At 33.7% G+C, this 22,008-nt stretch overlaps 2 protein-coding genes and 1 long non-coding RNA gene across 6 annotated transcripts in view; 2 read left to right on the forward strand and 1 right to left on the reverse strand.

Moving 5' to 3' along the window:
- LOC106105967 (fibrillin-1-like) overlaps positions 1–9,574 on the forward strand; it is an 11,689-nt gene extending 2,115 nt beyond the window's left edge. Inside the window, exons 3-14 of the mRNA XM_013286481.1 lie at positions 92–184; positions 773–976; positions 1,691–1,780; positions 2,005–2,211; positions 3,464–3,583; positions 4,138–4,305; positions 4,933–5,079; positions 5,727–5,846; positions 6,478–6,606; positions 7,693–7,833; positions 8,506–8,634; positions 9,301–9,574. Of these exons, the coding sequence (XP_013141935.1) occupies positions 92–184; positions 773–976; positions 1,691–1,780; positions 2,005–2,211; positions 3,464–3,583; positions 4,138–4,305; positions 4,933–5,079; positions 5,727–5,846; positions 6,478–6,606; positions 7,693–7,833; positions 8,506–8,634; positions 9,301–9,374 (1,622 nt within the window). The 3' untranslated portion in view covers positions 9,375–9,574. The remainder of the gene's footprint in view (positions 1–91; positions 185–772; positions 977–1,690; positions 1,781–2,004; positions 2,212–3,463; positions 3,584–4,137; positions 4,306–4,932; positions 5,080–5,726; positions 5,847–6,477; positions 6,607–7,692; positions 7,834–8,505; positions 8,635–9,300) is intronic.
- LOC106105969 overlaps positions 2,218–22,008 on the reverse strand; it is a 25,057-nt gene continuing 5,266 nt past the window's right edge. The window contains exons 1-4 of one of the 3 annotated variants that reach the window (XR_001225767.1): positions 17,491–17,628; positions 16,790–16,812; positions 2,487–2,689; positions 2,218–2,374 (exon numbers count right to left, since the gene is read on the reverse strand). This is a non-coding gene — a long non-coding RNA (uncharacterized LOC106105969). Of the gene's footprint in view, positions 2,375–2,486; positions 2,690–16,789; positions 16,813–17,490; positions 17,629–22,008 lie in introns of those variants that run through there. The other 2 variants (XR_001225768.1, XR_001225769.1) reach the window with 2 other exon arrangements.
- Positions 14,673–22,008, forward strand: part of LOC106105968 — a 16,611-nt gene continuing 9,275 nt past the window's right edge. The window contains exons 1-2 of one of the 2 annotated variants that reach the window (XM_013286483.1): positions 14,673–14,747; positions 20,057–20,207. In XM_013286483.1, coding sequence (XP_013141937.1) covers positions 20,063–20,207 — 145 coding nt within the window. In that variant the 5' untranslated portion in view covers positions 14,673–14,747; positions 20,057–20,062. Of the gene's footprint in view, positions 14,748–17,640; positions 20,208–22,008 lie in introns of those variants that run through there. The other variant, XM_013286482.1, reaches the window with a different exon arrangement.

A 22,008-nucleotide genomic window follows, 5' to 3' on the forward strand; every position in this document is an offset into this window, starting at 1 on the left:
TTTTAGAGAAAGTACCGGTGATATTTTTGTTCGTTGTCACCTGTATACATTTTAAAGTCTTTGATGTTAATATTGCATTTATTCTTAACAGTATCGCCATACTTTTTCTCAACCTGCGTAGAAGATCATCAGTGTTTCAGATTATTCAACAACTACGAATGTAGACGAAACGAAAATGCCACAGGTAATAAGATATACAAGATATTTCTCGCGACTTCATGCTTATGAAATTAAAAAACCTATGTTACTCACAGATAAATTACCTTTCTAACTGTGAACGAATTTTTAAAATTGGCCCAGTTTTTGAGTTATTTCAATACATACAAAAATACAAATCTATCCTCATCTACACTATTATAATAAAGCGTAAACACACTTCTTTGTTGCCTAAGATGTCAGCAATTACAACTTATTTTTTAATAATTCTTTTTTTAATAAAAAGCCCAAACTTACGTCACGCTTTAGGCTATATATTTTGACGCCATTAAACTTAGGGGGTAATTTTTTTGGATAAAATTCTAATGTGGGAAAGAGACTAAGTTGCTGCCAACATCAAGGAAGCAAAATTGAAAGGGTTTGTCGTGTCATGTCATTTTGACATTTGCTATTGATAATTTGACAAATGTAAATAATAAATAACATTTTCATAATTACATGCGGATGAAGCCGGAACAGCTGATTTTTAATAAAAATACAATAACTTATAATGTTTGAAATCCTACATCACAGTGTGTATATTAGTATAATTTTTTTTCCTTCTTTATATTTCTAGAAGGTGTATGCGACTGCAGAGAAGGTCATCATTATTTATACGGGAGATGTTGGAGGTCATCCGACTTCGGAGAACCTTGTACGAGGAACGAAGAATGTCTAAGCACGATAAGGAATCCTTTCAGTATGATTTGCAACACTACATGTGTTTGTGCTGAAGGTTATTATTTGAGACAGAGAGGAGAATGCAGGAAACGAGGACTTGGTAAGTTTGTTATCGACAGATGCAATTTTTCCCATATTACGGAATGAAATTGGTATTTGGCTATTGGTTTGGCAGTTTTGTTTCTAACTGGTGGAGATAGATGGCGCTGATACCAATCTTAATAAAACTCTTTTTAAAAATGATTTATTTTGTGTTATTATAGTGTGTCTAAATAATTTAGATTAGTTTGATTGTGTTTGAAATAATTCACTTCAAATTTTGTAGGGATGATTATGTAAAATCAGTCATGAATTTTATCGATTTTCGATTTTTATTCTTATAGAAGTTGGAATCGATAGATTTATAGTTATAACTTATGAATTAAAAAACCACTGTTTTCTGAAATTAATAATGACCATTACAAACAATGAGAGTAAATAACTAAATGTTTATTACTACTACAGCCGTACGTAATCGAATTGGATTTCGCTATTATTTCTGTCATCGCTAAATTCTCTACACTATAATCAATAATAAAATTGTCCTCTAAATTTGTTAATAAGAAAATAATAATTTTAGTTGAGTTCGATAATTATTTAAACCGAATATCGATAGTTCATAATTGTTCGCTGCGTGTTTGTTTTGTCATTACGATACCTGTCTATTAAGTACGGCATTTGCCTTGATACAAATTGAATTCGATACTTCATATGCGTCATTTATCAAAGTAATCTAATTTATTTAGACAAACTATAACATAGCTTTTTTTTTCAGCTGTTGGAGATGGTTGTGTTGTAAATGAAGATTGCCAGTTTTCTAACGGAGCCTGTGATGTGACCTCTTTTAGATGTTATGATGTCAATGGTAAGTGTATCAAATAGTTATTTTCTATCGACACTTCATTAAAAAACTAGCTTTAAAATAAAGAACAAAAATGAGTAGCCAATGTGCTCCAGACTACCCTCTACATCTACACCAAATTTCATGGAAATCTGTTGAGCAGTTTAGGCTATAAACTATAACAAACATCCATCTAAACTTTCGCATTTATAATATTAGAATGTAAGGTAAAAAATCATATGTTACAGATGTAAATGCTACCAATCCAGAAGCACTAGGATTAGAATTAGAAAATGACAATTCTAACAAGATGGCGGACGTAATAGAACAAGATGGCGGAATACTTACATGTGACGCTGTCAACAAATGTCCCCAACCTTACGAATGTTCGCCATTCGGAGTGTGTATCTGTCCTTTAGGATATTATGTTGAAGGGAATTCGACTTGTTTAGCTGGTAAGTAACTGTTCGCTAAACAGCGCTTTTTGCTGGGCTGCGAAACCGATCCGCGTTTCTCCCACTCAACGTACAAGACCGCCCCTAAAATCAGTCAGCGCAACGTCTTATGCGCCCTCGCATCGACCAGTGTGTGAAATCATGCAACAGCAACAGTAACAATCTACAAAAAAAAAAACCGTGAAATAGTATACGTGCGTTTATTTAAATTAAATTTATAAAATTATAACCTACAGTAACCATGAAATTCGATGTTAAGAGCGCCTTTGACTTACCTTTTTTTTGATTGTCGGGGAGGAAATCTTCAAAAGATACCTTGCCTTCTGGAAAGGCAGGGTTATGTAGGATTTAACCCACCAAAACTCCCTCGGTAGCCATCCTCTAGTGACATAGACGAAGGTTCCGGGACCTCCAAGCAACACACTGGAACTTTCCGCACTCACTCTCCCTGTGGTCCCACTATGTAGCTTTGACTAGCCTATAAATAAAATAAAAAAATAAAAACACTATTTATTGGCCAAGAAAGATACAAAAACAAAACAAAAAAACAACAAAACAAAATTTACAGAATTTGTTAATGAATTAGAAAAAAATTTTTAAAAAAACTGTTTTCAATAAAAAACAACAATCGATTATTTCGCAGCCTTCAACTGTTTACCACTAAAGTGGTAGTGCCCGCTTTAACATCTTAGCACGAATGGGTCGGCACGCCCGGTGTAATACCACGACCACACAGAAGACAGCCGTGAAATGGACGCAATTCCGTGTTTCGTCTGATGAGTGTGGTGCCGGAGGCCTAATTTAAGTCACTTTCTCTTTACCACCCTTTTCTTATAAGGAGAGGTTGGGTAGAGGAAGTGGATTTGACGGTGGAGGAGATGCATAGGAAGGGGAAATATCCTCTTTATGTGTGTCTCCTCCGTCGTATAAGGGTAGGCAACGCATCTGCAATTGCGGATGTCTATGGGCAGTCGCTTCACCATTTTGGCGGTTTTAGGTGGCCGCTTGCTCGTTTGCCACCTTATGTAATAAAAAAAAAGTTTAGTTGCACAACTAAATATCGAGTTATGCATGGGAATGCATAACTCGATATTTAGTTGTTAGTTTTAGTTTAGTTATATTTAGTTCATGCAATGGGAGACTGGACAGTTTTGCGCTAGTTAAGTCAAAGATGTTTTTTTGCAAGTCTTTACTTCTGTAGCTGTTCTAAGCTCCTTCCATATTTGTATAACATAACGTTTTGTCTGTTTAGAGCTCGCGTCGCCATCGACTGAAGAGCAATGCGCGGGTCTGCTAGCGGTAGTCGTGGACGGCGTCTGTACTTGCCCACCCAATTTCTTCTTTGATAGAAACATGAGAGATTGTGTAAGAGGTAAGTACGATAAATTTCTTGAATTATTTTGCAATTACGTAAATTTTCGTTGACTAAATACATTTATAACAAAACGAGCTGTTTCCGTGCGGCTTCTATATTTCCAATTGTGTCAAAATTCAAATGCATAGACAACGAAGACCTCTTACATTGGATAACAAATACCGTTACAAGCAAATTATTTACTCCCTAAGTTTAATAGCGTGAAAATGTATAGCCTAAAGCGTGTCGTAAGTTTAGGGCTTATTATTAAATAAAGAACCCTACGCCACGATGTACGTGTGTGTGTCTGTTTACGCTTTATTATATCACTAGCTTTCGCCCGCGACTCCGTCCGCGTGGGATTCCAAAAAACAAATATAAGTAGCCTATGTCTTCTTCCAGACTATCCTCTACATCTATGCCAAATTTAATCGAGATCCGTTCAGCAGTTTAGGCTACAAACTCTAACAAACATCTATCTAAACTTTCGCTTTTATAATATCAGTAAGATTCTTATTAATGAAGATTAAAAATTATTATTCTTTTAATCATGTATATCTTTGTACTTCCAGTAACACGTCGTTTCAACGAGTCATGTGTGACTGATGATAATTGCCATACTTTCGGTGCGGCGTCCCGTTGTGGACCTCCTCAAGCTCCCTGGGGATTCAGGACCTGTGAATGCATCCCGGAATACGCAGTTTGGGACGCAAGAAGAGATATGTGCAGGTTGTTCGCTGGTAAGTACTGGTCACTGAAGATAGGCATAGCTCCAATGACCCTTTTTTTCCAAAGGGGAATACGTTACGCATATTCCATGCCTCGGGGCAGGCTCGAGAGTTATGTGGGACTCTCCCCCCATAGTATGGGGCATACCTCACTAAACCCCTCCGTTCCCTCCTGGCCATTGTGTGGGGCGCGACGGGATCGCTATCACTTGCCACCGCGATGCCCCACTGAAGCTCCAAAGACCCTAACTTAACAATGGTACAGTACACTTTAACATCCTTGTATGAAAGGAGCTCGCATAGTGTCATATCACGAAGACACAGAAGACAGGCGTAAAGTGGAAGCGATTCCGCGTTTCGTCTGATGAGTGTGGTGCTGGAGGCCCAACTTTAGTCTCTTTTCCGCCTAGCCTTTTTCTTATAAGAAAACGATGGGAAGCGAACGTGGATTTAATGCTAGAGGAGTCGCCTAGGAAAGGAAAATGTCCTCTTTGTGTGCGTTTCCTTCTCCTTAGATTAAGGATAGGCAACAAATCGCTATTGCGAATGTCTATGGGCAGTCGCTTCGACAGTTTCAGGCCGCTTGCTTGTTTGCCACCATATGATATAAAAAAATAATTCCGTCTCTTTCATCCTCAGGTCTTGGAGAAACGTGCGAAGTGGACAGCGATTGTTTGGCTGGTGAATTAGAGATTCAGTGTGTACAGAATGAAGTTGGCCAGGGATACTGCACGTGTCCTGATGACTTACAAGAAGTCGATGGTTTATGTCTTACTACAGGACTGGGTAAAGTATTTGTGTACAATAGAATTCATACGGAGAGATACCAATCAAATATTATTTAATTTCAACGCCATCTAGCGAAATAGCAATGATAAATAAAAAAACTTTTACAACGCCATCTATTGACGTATTCTATAATTCAACTATTGCATAACAACTTCAGAGCAAGCTTTTAAGACATCTGAATCCGATTTCTGTACGTCGATATGTTCCATAAATTCCAAATTATCAGCACACGATTATAGACTTTATCCTTTCAGTGTTAAGCTTTAAAGTCTCACACGTGTGACTGAGTTAACGAATTCTAATTCATTAGCATTTTTCGTCTGAATTTTTAAAATGTTGTCCAATTAGGCTTAGTATGTTTTTAGGTTATATCTCTGATTTTCGCATAGATTGTCCTTAAATTCAAATCTTACTAATATTATAGATGGATAGATAGATGTTTGTTAAAGTTTGTAGCCTAAGCGGCTGAAGGGAATTCGATGTTTGGAATAGATGTAGAGTCTGGAAGAACACATAAGCTACTCGCTTTTGTTTTTTGTTAATTCTACTCAGACGGATTCTCGGGCGAAAGCTAGTAGCATGTTATTGTACAACATTATTTTAATTCAAAAAAAGTAATAAAGGCTTATTTTATTTAATTCCAGAGCTAGGAGATGCCTGTCAAGTAACAGCTGAATGTACGGGCGCAGAGCACGCGGTCTGCGAGAATGGCCGCTGTGTTTGCGGCGACGGATATCAAGAAGACGGAAACTTATGTGCTCCTGGTAAGTTTAACTGTCTTTCTCATTAAATTAATATGAATTGTTAGTTTACCCTGTCTAAATCTATATCTATACTAATATAATAAAGCGTAAACTTAATACTTTGTTGCCTAAGATGTCAGTAATTACAGCATATTTTTTAATAATTCTTTTGTTAATAAAAAGCCCAACACTTATGACACGCTTTAGGCTGTATATTTTCATACCATTAAACTTAGGGGGTAAATAATTTGGATAAAAACCCTAATGTGTAAAAGAGACCATAAGTTGCTGCCAACATCAAGGAAGCAATGTTGTCATCAAGTCATATCATTTTGACGTTTGCAATTGATAATTTGACACATGCGAATAATAAAATAAAATTTTTTGAATGGAAATGAATAATAAAACAAAAGCGGCCTGAATCCACCGAAATGGAAAGCGGCCGCTGCCCTAAACATCAGCAATTACAGATGCGTTGCCTACCCTTCATTGACGGAGGAGACGCACATAAAGAGCACATCTCCCCTTCCTACGCGTCTCCTCCACCGTCAAATCCACTTTCCTTCCCATCCTTTCCTCTTCAGAAAAGGGTGGAAAGGGATAGGGACTAAAGTTAGGCCTCCGGCATAAATTCTTGATTTTCTGTTTTCAGTGATTGGTGGTATTTGCTTATTGGATACTGACTGCGTGATTCCTGAAACCATCTGTCAAAACAACAACGGTACTCAAACATGTCAATGCCGCGATAGCTTCGTTGAATACGATGATCAATGCTGGCCAGGTGTTGTGTTATTATTTATTTAGTGTAAGATAACAAGCAATGTATGTTATATGTTTGTAGCTTTCGCTCGCGACACCGTCTTCGTGGCAGTTAAAAAAACAAAACTGAATAGTCTATGTGTTCTTCCAGACTATTTTCTACATCTGTACCAAATTTTATCGAAATCCGTTCAGCAGTTTAGGCTACAAACTCTAACAAACATCCATCTAAACTTTCGCATTTACAATCATCATCATCATCTTTCTCCTTATCCTACTCTCGTAGGTCGCAACAGGTTTTTGTCCTCCAAACTCTATCATACGTCATCTGTCATCACTCCTTGATCATGTCACCTTTCACGCAATACATCTCTTTCAGTCTACCTCTACCGATGTACCTCCACACTCATAACGTTCGCCTTGTATCATGCGATTCATCCCTCCTCATAACATGCCCTCATGCTAACCTTTTACTCCTTACCTTCTCTACCACTATTTATAGTATTAGTACGATTATTCTACTTCACGATTATAGAAATACAGTCCGTTGTGAATTTTTAAATTTTAACGTCACCACTATGTACTTTAGTTTTTTGTTTCCAACTACTAGCAATAGATGGCGTTGTAATCTATACATTACAATCATATAGCCAGTCTAATAGCCAGTTGTATTCATTGTTTACTAGTTGTTAGTTGTTGCCCGCGACTTCGTCCGCGTGGTAGAAAACATACGAACTGTATAAAAACAAAAAGTACCCCTCGGGAACCGGACATTTCTCGAAGATGAACCTTATCTCATGTGTACTCCAGACTTTGTTTTTTATCTGTGCCAAATTTCAATAAGATATGTTGAACCGTTGCAGAATGATCGAGTAAACATTAAAAAACTAAATAAATAAATCCCACAAGGATTGTAACTATTCCCGGGTTAAAAAGTAGCCTATGTGTTCTTCCGGACTAATGATCTAACCTTGTGCCAAATTTCATGGAGATTCGTTCAGCCGTTTAGGCTACAAACGCTAACAAACATTCATCCATCGTAACTTTCGCATTTATAATATTTATATTTATTTTAAGCCAATTATCATTTGTTTTGTTTGTTCTACAGAATCTCTAGGACATGGTACCGTTTGTAATGTGACAGCACAATGCACGTCAGTATTGGGAGAGTTCAGCTCATGTTTGGATGGACGTTGCGAATGTATGAATACATTCCATTACAAAGATGGCGGTTGCTGGCCTATGACAGGTGATTACATAAGAAATCTTATAATTTACGTGTAATACAAAAGACACATTTTATTTGACAGTTGTGGGATAGTTCATAGTTTCATAGTTTGTAGATATTACGAATTAGATGTACTCTTACAGCTTCATCTACATGAAATTATAAAAAAAACTTTACTTTCTTGTTTACATTTGTCAAATTCTCAATTGTTAATGTCAAAATTACCGTTACCATAATAACCTTGCTTCCTTGGTAGTTGGCAGTTTATGATCCCTTTCTCACGTGATGGTTTTTGATAGGAATTTGGTTTAGCCAGCACACAAAACGATTAAATAAATAAAGTTTGTTATTTATTCTCATATAAATTAATAGTAATACAACTGTGTATAAAAACAAGATATTATTTTTATACTATTCTAGAGATGTTCTTTTTCTCTACATTCTCGAAAAACTCAAATTAAATTAACATATGTCATTATTTAAATACAGCCACTCTTACACTGCAAAACATCAAATAGGTTTCATTTACAACAGTTTTTTCCAATTTATTTACCCCCTAAGGTTAATACTGTGAAAATATATAGCCTAAAGAGTGTAAGTGTAGGACTTTTTATTAAAGAAAGAATTATTCAAAATGATGCTGTGATGGACATCTGGATGGACATCAGGATAGATTCTTTTGATATTTTTCAGGTCTTTTCGAAGCTTGCAGTCGCAGCAGTGAATGTTACTTAGCGGATATAACAGACAGAGTGGTATGCAGGAATGGACTATGTCAATGTGGATTTGATTTCCCATACTCTGAACAACTGCATACCTGTAGTGAGTATTTTTACTCGTATAAGTTCAAAATTTATGTAACTAAAGCATAGTTGACACTTCACTTAAGACATTTTTCAAAAGAATTTCTAACGCCATCTCTTGATAGATCCTCAAAACTTGTCGGTATAATTTAAATTATTCGACAATAGATGTCGCTAAATTATGTTTATTTTTTTATTACTTTATAACAAAAAATGGAGCTTTAATTTTATAAATTGTTTTAAAGTATGTCAATACTACACGAGACGGCACTAGACTTGACAACTATCGTAGTACCTTTCAAAGAAGTTACCGGTGAAAAATATTGTTCACTGTTTATTCTATGTATTTCTTAAATGTCTTTGATTCTGTCTTCTAGTGATAATGTCGCTTTCTAAATGTGATAGAATTTTTGAAATCGCTTCAGTTTTTGAGTTAATTCGTTACTAAAATATTTCCGCTTTGTATTAGTATAGAACAGTAATAATGTATTAGCACATTATAGTGATCAGTGTTTTCTAAGACATTTTAAAATAAGAAAGTATTTTATAGAATAACAGTTTGGTTTAAAATTAAAACATTTGTTTTAAAATGCAAACAATAGATGGCGCTATTTCACTATTAAAGTATAATGTGGATTTTATTTAACAAAATGTAATTTTGATATATTTCATTGTTTATTTTCAGCCTCTTCTGGTACAAGATTTGCAGTCAGTTTCGCCACATTCGCTATTTCTTTAATTTACACTATTTGTAATTAAATTTAAGAATCTTTTTGTTATTGTATTTAAAAAAGGATAGAGTAAACATTTCTTTGGTAAATACATAATTTACGTAATAACAGTAATTAACTGATGACAGCTTCAAATTTCTAAACCCGGTAGCTGATTTTTCGGTTACTAAGTTTGTGTTCGCGATATCTTCTAAGCTATTAGTCCAATTTAAATACTGTAAAGGACAATTTTATTCTACATTAAATTCTCCTGATAACAAACGCATTTATTTAGGTAAGGATATAACAATTAAACAACGAAGAAAATAGCGTGCTGGTTATAATTCATTTTGTAAAAACGTAGTTTTTGTAAGAAAAAAAAGTAAAATAAATAAGCGGGAATTGACTTTGTTTCTACACAGCTGTTAAATTGTAAAATGTAAATAATAAAATTTTGTATATAGTTAATTTGTTTTTTATTTTATCGTTTATAGCATAATAAAGCTATAGTAGGACAGTGATAGACCCGGCTTTAACATCTTCGCAGTGTAGGGCCGGATCGTCCCAGCAATACCAAGACCCCATAGAAACAGGCGTGAAGTGAAAGCGGTTCCGCGTTTCGTCTGATGAGTGTGGTGCCGGAGCCCAAATTATATACCCTTGCCGTTTCCACCCTTTTCTTCATAGGAGGGATGGGAAGGAAAAGTAGATTTGACGGTGGAGACGCATAGGAAGGGAAAATGTCCTCTTTATGTGCGTCTCAGTCAATGAAGGGTAGGCAACGCTGCAATTGCGAATGTTTATGCAGCGGTCGCTTTCCATGTCGGTGGATCTTAAGTCACTGCGTTCTCTAACATATCTTCAGCAAAGCAATAGTTTTGTTCTAAACTTTGGTAGCTAATGTTAATTAAATGTATTTTTATTTCCTTTGTTCTGACATTTTTAATTATTAACAACACAAAATTATTGTGTTCTGTTGGGGCATTTTGTACATTTGACCTTTGGCATAACACGACATCCTCGCGTGAACTTTAAAAAAACTTGCAATTTATGTTTACACAATTGTCAACCTTATTCACTTAAAATAGAGCTTATAATCCGTTAATAGATTTTCTTATTAGAATTATTTGTTACGTCAGTTATTGCTTTTAAATGAATTTCAACGTTATGTCTTAATTTTAAGGTTGATTTTTCATTTATTTAGTTTTGTACTTGAGTAGTTTTGAAATGCCATTGATTAATATTTAAATTGCAGCAGTATTTATGTGTTTTTAAACTGTATTGGTTAGGAAATAGAGTTGAATTTCGTTTGCTATATTTAAAGTTCGATTATTTTTTTAATCGTTTCTCGTTCCATGCAAGCCGTGCGTGCCTGCCCTTTGTATGTTAATTTAGGAATTTTCGGTTATAATGCCGGTGGTTGTTGGACGAAAATTAAAAAAAAAAGTGTAATAAACGAGTTTTAATTTAACTATTTAATCTGTGTACAAATGAGCATTTATTTGACAGGCTGAATGTTTTTCTTGCGGTTTTTAATTGTTTTTTTTTTCGTTTTGTGGCATAATTTAAGGAATGTTCTAGAATTTATTGGACTTTTTGTAGAACAAAAACATGTCTATTTCATACGCGTTTTTCTTAGAAATCTCATACTTCTACCGAATTTAACAAAATAAAATTCCCAATACTAATACTAACATTATAAATGCGAAAGTTTACATGGATGGATGTTTGTTAAAGTTTGTAGTCTAAACGGCTGAACGACATGCGATGAAATTTGGCATATATGTCTGGAAGAACACAGGCTACTCACTTTTGTTTTTTTTTTAATTCCACGCGGACAGAGTCGCGGGGGAAAGCTAGTTTAACTATAATCACAACAGAAACGTTTTAAATAGATTCTTAATTTAGTTCAAAAAACAACTATAATTTCTTCGTAAATCTAACTTCAATTACGATAATGGCGCGCAATTTGACATTGACAGGTGACAAGTGATGGGCGCCATTTTGTTTAACGAATAAACATTTCACGAAGCTTGTAGGAATTAAGTCTTTTTCCACTAAATACTAATCGCACGATATTGAATATGTTGTTAATTTTATTCTATAACTAGCTATTCCCCTGCGACTTAAAAAATATGAAAAGTTTATTTTATTGTTTACATGTGTCAAAAAATAAATTGCAAATGTCAAAATACCAATTACCTTACTATGGCAATCTTACTTCCTTGATGTTGGCAGCAACTTATGGTCTCTTTCCCACATTAGGGTTTTTATCCAAAATATTAACCCCTAGGTTTAACGGCGTGAAAATATATAGCCTAAAGCGTGACGTCAGTGTAGGGCTTTTTATTACAAGTATAATCATTCAAAAATATGCTGTAATTGCTGACATCTTATGCAACAAAAAAGTGTGTGTTTACGCTTTATTATAATAGTATAATAGATTCGTAAATTCTGCTGTCGATGCGTTGCCGGCCTGCGTTTTTTAGGCATTCTTTTGTTTTTTTTCTTTATACTTGTAACATTTTTTACTTCGTAGTCTTGAAGGTTTTTGTATTAAATAAAAATCAAGGTATAGCGTATCAGGCTGTAAATGGGCTCACTTTAACAACTACTAGGGCTGTGAGTTCGAATTTGTTTATTTAAAATTATTTGATTTGTTATGTCATAGTAAGCATTAAATCTATAAATCCAATATTTTTCTGGTAAAACACTTTTTCTCATATTACTATTTAATATTAATAACTCTTATTTTACAACATAACCTCACTTTATTTTATACGAGCTGTTGCCCGCGACTTCGTCAGCGTGGTATTAGAAAACACACGAACTATATAAATTACAATAAGTTACGTATCCCTCGGGAACCGGACATTTCTCGGGGATGAAGCTTATTCCTTGTGTACTCCACACTTTGTTTTATATCTGTGCCAAATTTCAATAAGATATGTTGAACCGTTGCAGAATTATCGAGTAAACATTAAAAAACTTAATTAATGAATCTCACGGGAACCGTAACTATTCCCGGGATAAAAAGTAGCCTATGTGTTCTTCCAGACTATGCTCTAAACCTGTGCCAAATTTCAAAGAGATCCGTTCAGCCGTTTAGGCTACAAACGCTAACAAACATCCATCCATCCATCCATCTATCCATTTATCCATCTAAACTTTCGCATTTATAATATTAGTAAGATTTTTTGCAAAATAATCGAATAATTAAATATTTTCATATCCGCCATGTTTGACGTTTTTTGTTTCTATGGATGTGTGACGTCATTGGATATTGTTTTATTTTAATGTAGAACTTTTGTTATAAGTTGACACCCCTAGTTACGTACAACTAACAGCCTAACACGCATACTATACGACCAGTGTAAATTGAACTGCCATAAAAAAATCAACGTAATTTTATATCTACAGCAAATATCCATATGCATTCTAGAGTTAAGAAACATCCATCCATTCATTTCGCATTTAATAAGCAAGAATTTGAAAAAAAAAAATACTTTAAGTATAAACTTTGTACCCTCTGTGAATGAAATTGCTCATAACGATGATCGGAATTGAAGTATTTTCAAAAGATATTGTCTATGTTGTTGTATTTTTTATAACAAGAGATGGCGCTTATTCTAATTTTTATAAAAATGTATTATTGTAATAAAACGGCACTAAACTTGACTACTGATTGAGTACCTTTTAGAGAAAGTGCCAGTAAAAATATATTGGTCACTGTCTATATATTTTACGTCTTTTTTATATACTATAAGGTGGCAAACGAGCAAGCGGTCACCTAAATTCGCCAAAATGGTGAAGCGACCGCTGCCCATAGACATCCGCAATAGCGGATGCGTTGCGTTACCCTAAAACAACGGAGGAGGAGACACACATAAAAAGGATATATGTATACCCTTCCTATGCGTCTCCTGCACCGTCAAATTTATTTTCTCATCCAATCCTTTTCTTATGAGAAAAGAGTGGAAGGGAAAGGGACTAAAATTGGGCCTCCAGCACCACACTCATCAGACGAAACGCGGAATTACTTTCACTTCACGCCTGTCTTCTATTTGGTCGTGGTATTGCTGGGACGAGCCGACCCATTCGTGCGAGGATGTAAAAGCGGACTCTACCACTGTATAATCATGCCTTTGATTATGATAGTTGGACTTTTACATGTAGTTTTGTTACGTCAAAAATAATTATACACTAGCAAGTGAAATGGCAACTTTCTTTAACGCGTGTCGTCGTTGCTACGTCAGTGGGGGTTGGTGGTGTTCCCCCAATTTTATATTAATATACAGGATGTTGTCTCTTTATTATAATTTTCGATTATCATTTGACCTTTGTGGTGGCCATTAAAAATTATACTTGCACTTTAAATAAGCTTCAAATTAAATATATAGGTCAAAAATAAATTACTAGCTGTTCCCGTGCGGCTTCATCCTCATTGACAAAGCTTGGCAACCGTCCTTGATGTTGACAGCAACTTATGGTCCCTTTCCCACATTAGGGTTTTTATCCTAAATATTTACCCCTTAAAAACTTGGGCATTAAACAATGGCCTGAAAATATATAGCCTAAAGCGTGACGTAAGTGTGGGGCTTTTTATTAAAAAAATAATTTTTCAAAAATAAGCTGTAATTACTCACATCTTAGGCAACAAAGAAGTGTGTTTACGCTTTATAATAAAAGTATAGATAACATGGCTCAACTCACGTGACAACCTTGGTGTAGGCACCGACCAATTCTAGATCCGTCGAGGGTCCTTCTTCTGAAGGAGCTTATATGAATCCTTCTCAAGCTGAAGAAGGACCACCAACGGGTCTGAAACTGTTCGATGCCTACACCAAAGGTCATGTGAGTTGAGCCGTGCTATAATTTATATAGTTTGTCGAACGAAAGTTTTGTAAGTACCTATTGACTTGTTTATCTCTAACTAACCGCGATAACAGCAACTCTCCCATTACGTATGACCAAATAAGATTAAACTCTTTAATTTTTTTAAAAAAAACGCTTCGCTTTAGAGTAAATCAATTAACAGGTAGGATTACGTTAAATTCTATATCATGCTTTAAAGACTTTTCCCGAGATTTGTTCACGCAGAATAATAACAAGTTCTTCCAGAGTTTCGTCTACATCTGTATCTATTTCATAGAAATCCTTTCAGCCCTGCAGGCTACAAACTTCCATCCATCTATCTAAACTTTCGCATTTATAATATTTGTATGTACTGATGTTACTCAGTTGTAATTTAGTTTTTAAGGACAAAAAAAAACGGGTGTAGTAGTTTGTGAGTTTATACATAAAATTATTTCCTCTTTAAAACAACACCCTGTATTCGAAGAAGTAACCTTGCTTGAAGAAACACCACGTACTTTAGTCCCGCGGTTAACTTCGCAAGTGTAGCACGCAGCCCAGCCCAACTGTAACTACCTTTTGACTAACCAGTGTTAACTAACAAAAAAATTTAAACGAAAAAAAAATCTAAAAAAATGTCCAATGCAATAAAATAAACATATAAAAAACATATAAACGCGACTAATACGCTTCCGCACTAGCTTTGTCTGACACTTTAATTTAAGGGTTATTTGCACTACGATTTTTTTTGTTTTTTTTACGCCTCTTTTTTACATTTTTTGTTTATTTTATATGTAGAATATTAATTTGAATTATTTAAATTATAACACTATCATTGATGTTTGCGTAATAGTTATTTATCTGTGGTTTTTTTGTCTTTTTAATATTATCTGGACAGGACGTATGATAACAAATGCGTATTTTTGTAATACTTCGTATTTTAGTAGTATATTTATTCTAGAGTGTGTCTAAACGTTACAGTTTTTATTCATTGAATTTAAGTAATGTAAAATTTTAATTTTAATATTCTATTTGTCGTTAATTGAACAATAATTTGATATAACTCAAAGAAATTCGATGTAAAAAATATTATTTAGTTTATTTAAGATAAAAAAAATATATCTTTGTCGTGTAAAAACGACTCCTATATCCCTTGGTAACATTTTTGTTCATCAATGGAAGTATAAATTAGAAAAAAATAGGATGTCAAATTTGACACAGACATAGAACAAAGTGGATGGTTATTGGTAATTTTTTTCTTAATTCTGCTCGGACGAAGTCGCGGGCAAAAACTATGAATCCTTCTTAATTTAAAGGTATAGTTAGTTATTTAAATATTTTCACTTTCCCTTTATGTGTTGCATTTATAAAAAGGAAGTGCAAAGGTAAGAAAGTTTCTGATATCAAAATGTTTTTTTTTTAAGATTTTTTTCATGATAGTTACTGGCTAACAGGAATTGGATTACTACGTACTTGTAATTGTATATATTGTACAATAAAACAATATCCGTATTGTCATCGAAAAATATTTTTATTAGCGTTCAAAATTAATTTCCAACGGATCGTTTCTTTATAAGTTTACGAGCCGAAGCTCGCGATTTCGTGTGCAGAATTAAAAAAAATAAAAAAATACTCGGCCTATGTTACTCAGTGATAACCTAGATTTTTAATGGTGAGAGAATTTTTGAAAACCGGCCTAGATTTTTGAGATATTAAAAAATACATTCTTCTCCTCTTTATAATAATAGGATAGATAGGCCAAAATAATATTATAATGGCAAATCGTCAAAAAAGTTTAGGCAATTGTTTGTCCCCTTTCAATGTATTTTTTTATTATATTATATGGGGGGAGGAGAGCTTAAAAAGATATCCTGCTTTTAGAAAAGACAGGGTACGTCCGTGCTTACACAGTTTTGCCAATTGTAATTTTCGTCTTTTCTATTTGTTACTTTTAATTAAGTTTTTTTCTATTATTTGTATATTTATAAGCACAGCGTTTACTATCTACAAATGTTTTAATTTTAACTTTTAGACTCTGCAAGGTAAAAAAGAACAAGAGTATTTTGTCAACTTTGTAAAAACTAGGCAATTTAGCAAAATTTTTTATGCCTGAAAAAAACTTAAAAACATCTTTGATATTTTTACAGTTATTTCTACATAGGTAATCTATGGTAAATTGTATTATTTTTAAACTAGTTGTTTCCGTGCGTTTTCATCCGCATGAAATTATAAAAAATTTAATGTTTAAAATTGTTAAAATTCTCAATTGCAAATGTCAAAATACAAATTACCGTACCATGCCAATTTCGCTTCCTTGATGTTGGCAGATTGTACTGTATGGTCACTTTCCCACATTAAGGTTTTTATCCAAAATATTAACCCCTTAAGTTTAATAGTGTTAAAATAAGCGTGTCGTAAGTGTAGGGCTTTCTATTAAAGAAAGAATTATTAAAAAATATGGTGTAATTGCTGACATCTTAGGCAACAATGAAGTGTGTGTTTACGCTTTATTATAATAGTATAGAAGTATAGATAAACAGGATTCATGTTTCTGAAATAGCGATCGAAAAATTTAAATACAAATTTAATTACTTGGCTCTGTTCCATTACCTTTTGCTAGAGATTTCGTCCGCCTGGAATTAAAAAAAAACAATTGTTCAGTGAAAATACAACTTTTTAATGACAAAAGAATTTTTAGTCGTTTCAATTGTTTTTAAAATTAATCGTTAGATATAAAAATACAAATCTTTCCCATTTTATAAGACACTGTTGCTCGCGACTTCGCCCGCTTGAAATTAAAAAATGTAGCCTATGTTACTCACGGATAAATTACCTTCCTAATGGTGAAAGAATTTTTGAAATCGGTCCAGTAGTTTTTGAGTTATTTCAATACATACAACAATAAAAATCTTTCCCCTTTATAGTATAGATGTGATTTAGAATATGTAATTGTTATACGTAACTTCTCAGTTTAGTTTTTAAATATTTTGTTGCCTCATCTTTGACCAAGTTGTAAAAAAATCAATATAATTCATTTATGTCTTGCAAAGTCTATTCAGTAGATTTCAATAGAAATGAAAATTATATTTACCATTTATTGTCTATGGTTATATTCACAAGTTTGCTTTTAAATTGATTATACAAAATGTCCGTAAAAGTATGTTCACTTATAAAAATAAATTTCCAAAGGTTTCCTATTATTTTTTCATTTCTATCGATTCCGCAATTTAAAATATCGCTTAACAAAACTTTTTTTCATAATATTCGCTTTAGTGAAAAAGTCGTTGCAAATTCAAACAGAGGAAACGGACCTTAAAGCGCTCGAGATGTGGTGTAAATTGACGGTTATTTTGACGCTAACGTGTTTGAATTTCGAAAGTAACGGTTTGAGTACATTTGGTGTGTCGAATACAAAACCTCCTGCGCCAGCAACACCCAGACCGCCGCCTGGTAAAGATTTTTTTTAATCCATAATGGGACGCACTATTTCTTGTTACACAGAAAAAAATCACAATGTAAATCACATTTCTTAAACCACATATTTAAATTTAATCGCACAATTTCTTTATTAAAAACTGTCCCATTCGATAGAAAGAAATCTTTACCTATTTAAAAATTAAACATAAATACACTAGTAATTGTAATCTTGTAAAATTAAAATAACCTAAAAATAATAGCAAAGTTCCATGACTATTTGGCAGGTTAACTTTTTAAAAATGAGGCAAAGTTTAAATGTCATTCTGCCACTATTGATTGTTAGTTATAGTGATGGGTCGTATAGAATTATACCAAATCTTGGTTTATATGGACTAGAAACTTCGGTTCATTCTCCAACAAGAATTCCTTTGGGTAAGATTTTTTTCCGTAAATGGGGCATTGCACAAATTTGAATTATTCTAAATTGAATTTTCTTAAATTGGCTTGTAAATAATGCGGTCTATTTCGAAATTGGTTTTTTTATTTACCCGAATGACTCGGGAGGGTTCCGTTTGACATTTCAATTATATGTCAGTTTTGTATACAAAGAGTATGGAAATACAGAAAGCAAACACTATAATAAGCCAACAAAACCACAACCGATATGAACACGCACAGAAATGTAGACAATTAAAAATCAATCAAACACGACAACTTCTTTGAAATAAACACAAAACTCAACCTAAATAAAACGCGGTAAAATTCCAATTACGTTATAATCGATTTAGGTAAAAAAACTTGACAATTAATCTTTGTCATCTGTCAAACATATTTCAGCACACTTTAATAATTAAAAATACAAAATCCAAAAGTACCAACATACGAAAAGAAACAAAAAATACAACGTACACAAACAAGTGACAAAATGAATACTAAATTAACAGTAATGTTACTCGGCTGGCTCTTCGTACAGTCAGCCGAAAGCTTTGGCATCTCGTCATTCGGCAAAGCGAACACTGAAACACCGAAACCTGTGACGCCCACGCCATCACCCGGTAAGATATTACTATATAATGTCAAAATCACTTTGAATTTTCACTGTCAACACCTGTAAACATTGGTTATTAACACAAACTCGACTGACGGTAGTGTCGGAAATACGCGCTGTTCCACTTCAGGATTGCTTTGTTAATTGCAACGAACAAACTCCACCTCTTCCTACATATTAGATAGCAGACAACAATCGAAGGTATAATAAAAAGATATCCGTGTATCAGTAACCAACCTATTTTATACAGATACATTTACAAGCAGCGTATTGGTATTTGTTCCGCGTTCGTTTCAAAATGTTCAAACGATTGTAGCTTTTAAGTATGAAATGTAGATGAATACGAATCTAATACTACATTAGTAAAGCCCGTAATAACACCAATTGTTGGAATGGGATATTCGCTTTAAAACATCACTACCGCACAAAAGACAGGCGTCAAGTTGAAGAAACTCCAATGATATGAGTATGTGTGCCGTAATCCTGATTTTATTCCACTTTCCTTCCCTTTTCTTATAAGCAAATAAGGGCAAAGTGGATTTGACTGATAAGATGCGTGGAAAAGGGATATGTGTTCTTCTTATGCGTTTCCTAGTTTTGCAGATTAAAGGCAAGGCAGCAATTCTGTTTCATTTATGGACCCACCGCTTTGTTATTTCGGTGAATTGAAGTGGCCTTTAAATCTTTTGCCACCTTATAAATATCGAAAAACCTAAGTTGTCAATATCGGTTCAGTCCTTTAACCTACAAGTCGCAATGGAATTTGAGTACATACAAAAAATAGACACCAAAATGTCTTCCTGAGTCAGTCGGGTAAAATATGTTTTGTACAGGTGTTTAGACAGTAGAAACTCACGATTAATACGAAACATACAAACAAGCACACATCATGCATGTGCATCATTAAGTACAGCTTACAAGTTACACGATCATAAATACATTAAGTTATAAAGACTCTGTCATTTTGACAGTTGTCGCTTTTTAGTTGACACTTGAAAAACGATTCAAAACTTCAACCGATTCCCAACACTATCATTCACTTGACACGTGACATTACGACGCTAAAATATACTGAACACCACATCTTGATCCCGTTGTCCTAAGAAATACTTACAAAATTAAAAAAAAATACTTTACGCTTGAATTTGGAACGAAGCAAACGGATGTTTCAATTTATATCTTTGTCTAATCAATTATTGATCTTCTTTAGCTCAGTTTTTTGTATAAAAACAATTTCGTATAAAAACATCAAGATTATTCAATAAATAGAAGTATATTGAAATAAAATCAAATGCCATTCTCTCTCTCTAATCACTCGTAATAAAGTGTTCCAATCACATCCGAGTGAGAGAGACGAAAAATTTGACCATAAATTATAAATCTTGTCACACACAATGCGTGTATTGTGGAAGATCGAGATGTGGTGCAGAAAACAAGCAGCGGCCGCCATTCTGCCACTGCTGCTGGTCGGTTGGCTGACAGGGGAATCATCAGAGGCACTTACAACCTTCGGAAAGAGTAACACCCAGCCTCCAAAGGAAGTAGCACCTACAGCTCCGCCAGGTAACATGCAAAACTAACGTAACACTTGGTAAAGAACTTTAATTAAAAATAAAATAAAAAAGCCATATCACACTCAGTAGAAGAATACGAAACAAAAGATATCTATTCCTAAGCCAATTGGGTTTTTTGTTTCTGTTTTAACAAAGAGTAAAAAAGAGATGGAATAGACAAGTGTTACGAGAGTTGTCACTCAAATGCTTTCACACTTTCATTGTTATCAAATGCAAAATGTGCACTAATAGCGTGCACACTTTGACTAAACTATCGCAAAACCGTTTAGTCTCCCTAAACAGTTGCTGCTACAAAACAATCGACAATCGCATAACAGTTATAAGATAGTTTAGTCAAAGGTGTGAGCTGTAATAATATAGGTTACGAGTTAATTTGAGATCTCCCATCCCATTACCTTTCTGATTGGTGCTGCATCCTGCTCGACTTGCGCTCAGTTAAGATATACAGTAGAACCTCGATAACTCAAACCTTGATAACTTAAAAAAATAATATGATCCCTTCCCATCAGAGCACAAAACCTCTATAACATAGACCCTTGATAACTTAAAATATTCTGTGTTTCCCTTGGACTTTAACTTATCGAGGTTCTACTTTATTTATTTTAAAAGCACTAACACTAACTATTCTATATTCTTAAGAAAAATCACTCCGTAAATCTCAAGATAACTCGAACCGGTCTTAAATTTTTATTATATTAAAATTGATAATTTGAATTTATGTCTATTCTAACATGTATGTACATACTTCCTTGACCATTTCGTTAGTTCTAAATGTATTATAGTTAGTTATCTAAAACTAGCTTTGCCCGCGACTCCGTTCGCGTGAAATTTTAAAATAATGTTAAAGAAATGAGAAAATATAGCCTATGTTACTTTCTAACGATGAAAGAAATTTTGAAATCGGCTCAATAGTTTTAACTTCAATCGAATACATACAAAAATCCAAAAATACAAATCTTTCCTCTTTATAATATTAATATAGATATATATATTTAGATATAGATATACTAGCTAATTAACTAAATAGTTCAATTAATAATCGGTGTTTTTTTGGTACGAAATCGGTTTCTCACATTTATGGTTTCCGATCTGATTCACATCCCTAATGACCTTACAATGTCAGCTGTCAAAGTGAATAGTAAAGTATTCTATAAAATGTTTTATAGTTTGTGTAAATAAGATAGATTAGTTTGATGAATGACGCATATGAAGTATTGAATTCTATTTGTATGAAGTCTAACGTAAATAGACAGGTACCGTAGTGACGAAACACGCAGCGAACAATTTTGAATTATCCATATTCGGTTTAAATAATTATCGAACTGAACCAAAATTATTATTGTCTTATTAACTAATGTAGAGGACATTTCTAGTATTGATTATAGTGTAGAGAATTCAGCGATGGCAGAAATAATAGCGAAATCCAATTCGATTACGTACGGCTGTAGTAGTAATAAACATTTATTTACTCTCATTATGTTACGGTCATTATTAATTTGAGAAAACAATGTTTTTTTCATAAGTTATAACTATAAATCTATCGATTCCAACTTCTAAAAGAATAAAAATCGAATATCGATAAGATTCATGACTGATTACACAACCCATCCCTACTGAATTTGAAATGAATTGTCAAACTAATCTAAATTATTTAGACACACTACAGTTATACATAGTTATACTTCGTATAAAGTTAATTACTAACATTTAGTACGCGTTATTTTTAGTGTAATCAATCAACTTCGTAACGGTCCGACATTTTGAATAATGATCGAAATATGAAAAGTATT

This window comes from Papilio polytes, unplaced genomic scaffold (assembly GCF_000836215.1).
Source record: "Papilio polytes unplaced genomic scaffold, Ppol_1.0 DF822622.1, whole genome shotgun sequence".
Classification (NCBI taxonomy): Eukaryota; Metazoa; Arthropoda; class Insecta; order Lepidoptera; family Papilionidae; genus Papilio; species Papilio polytes.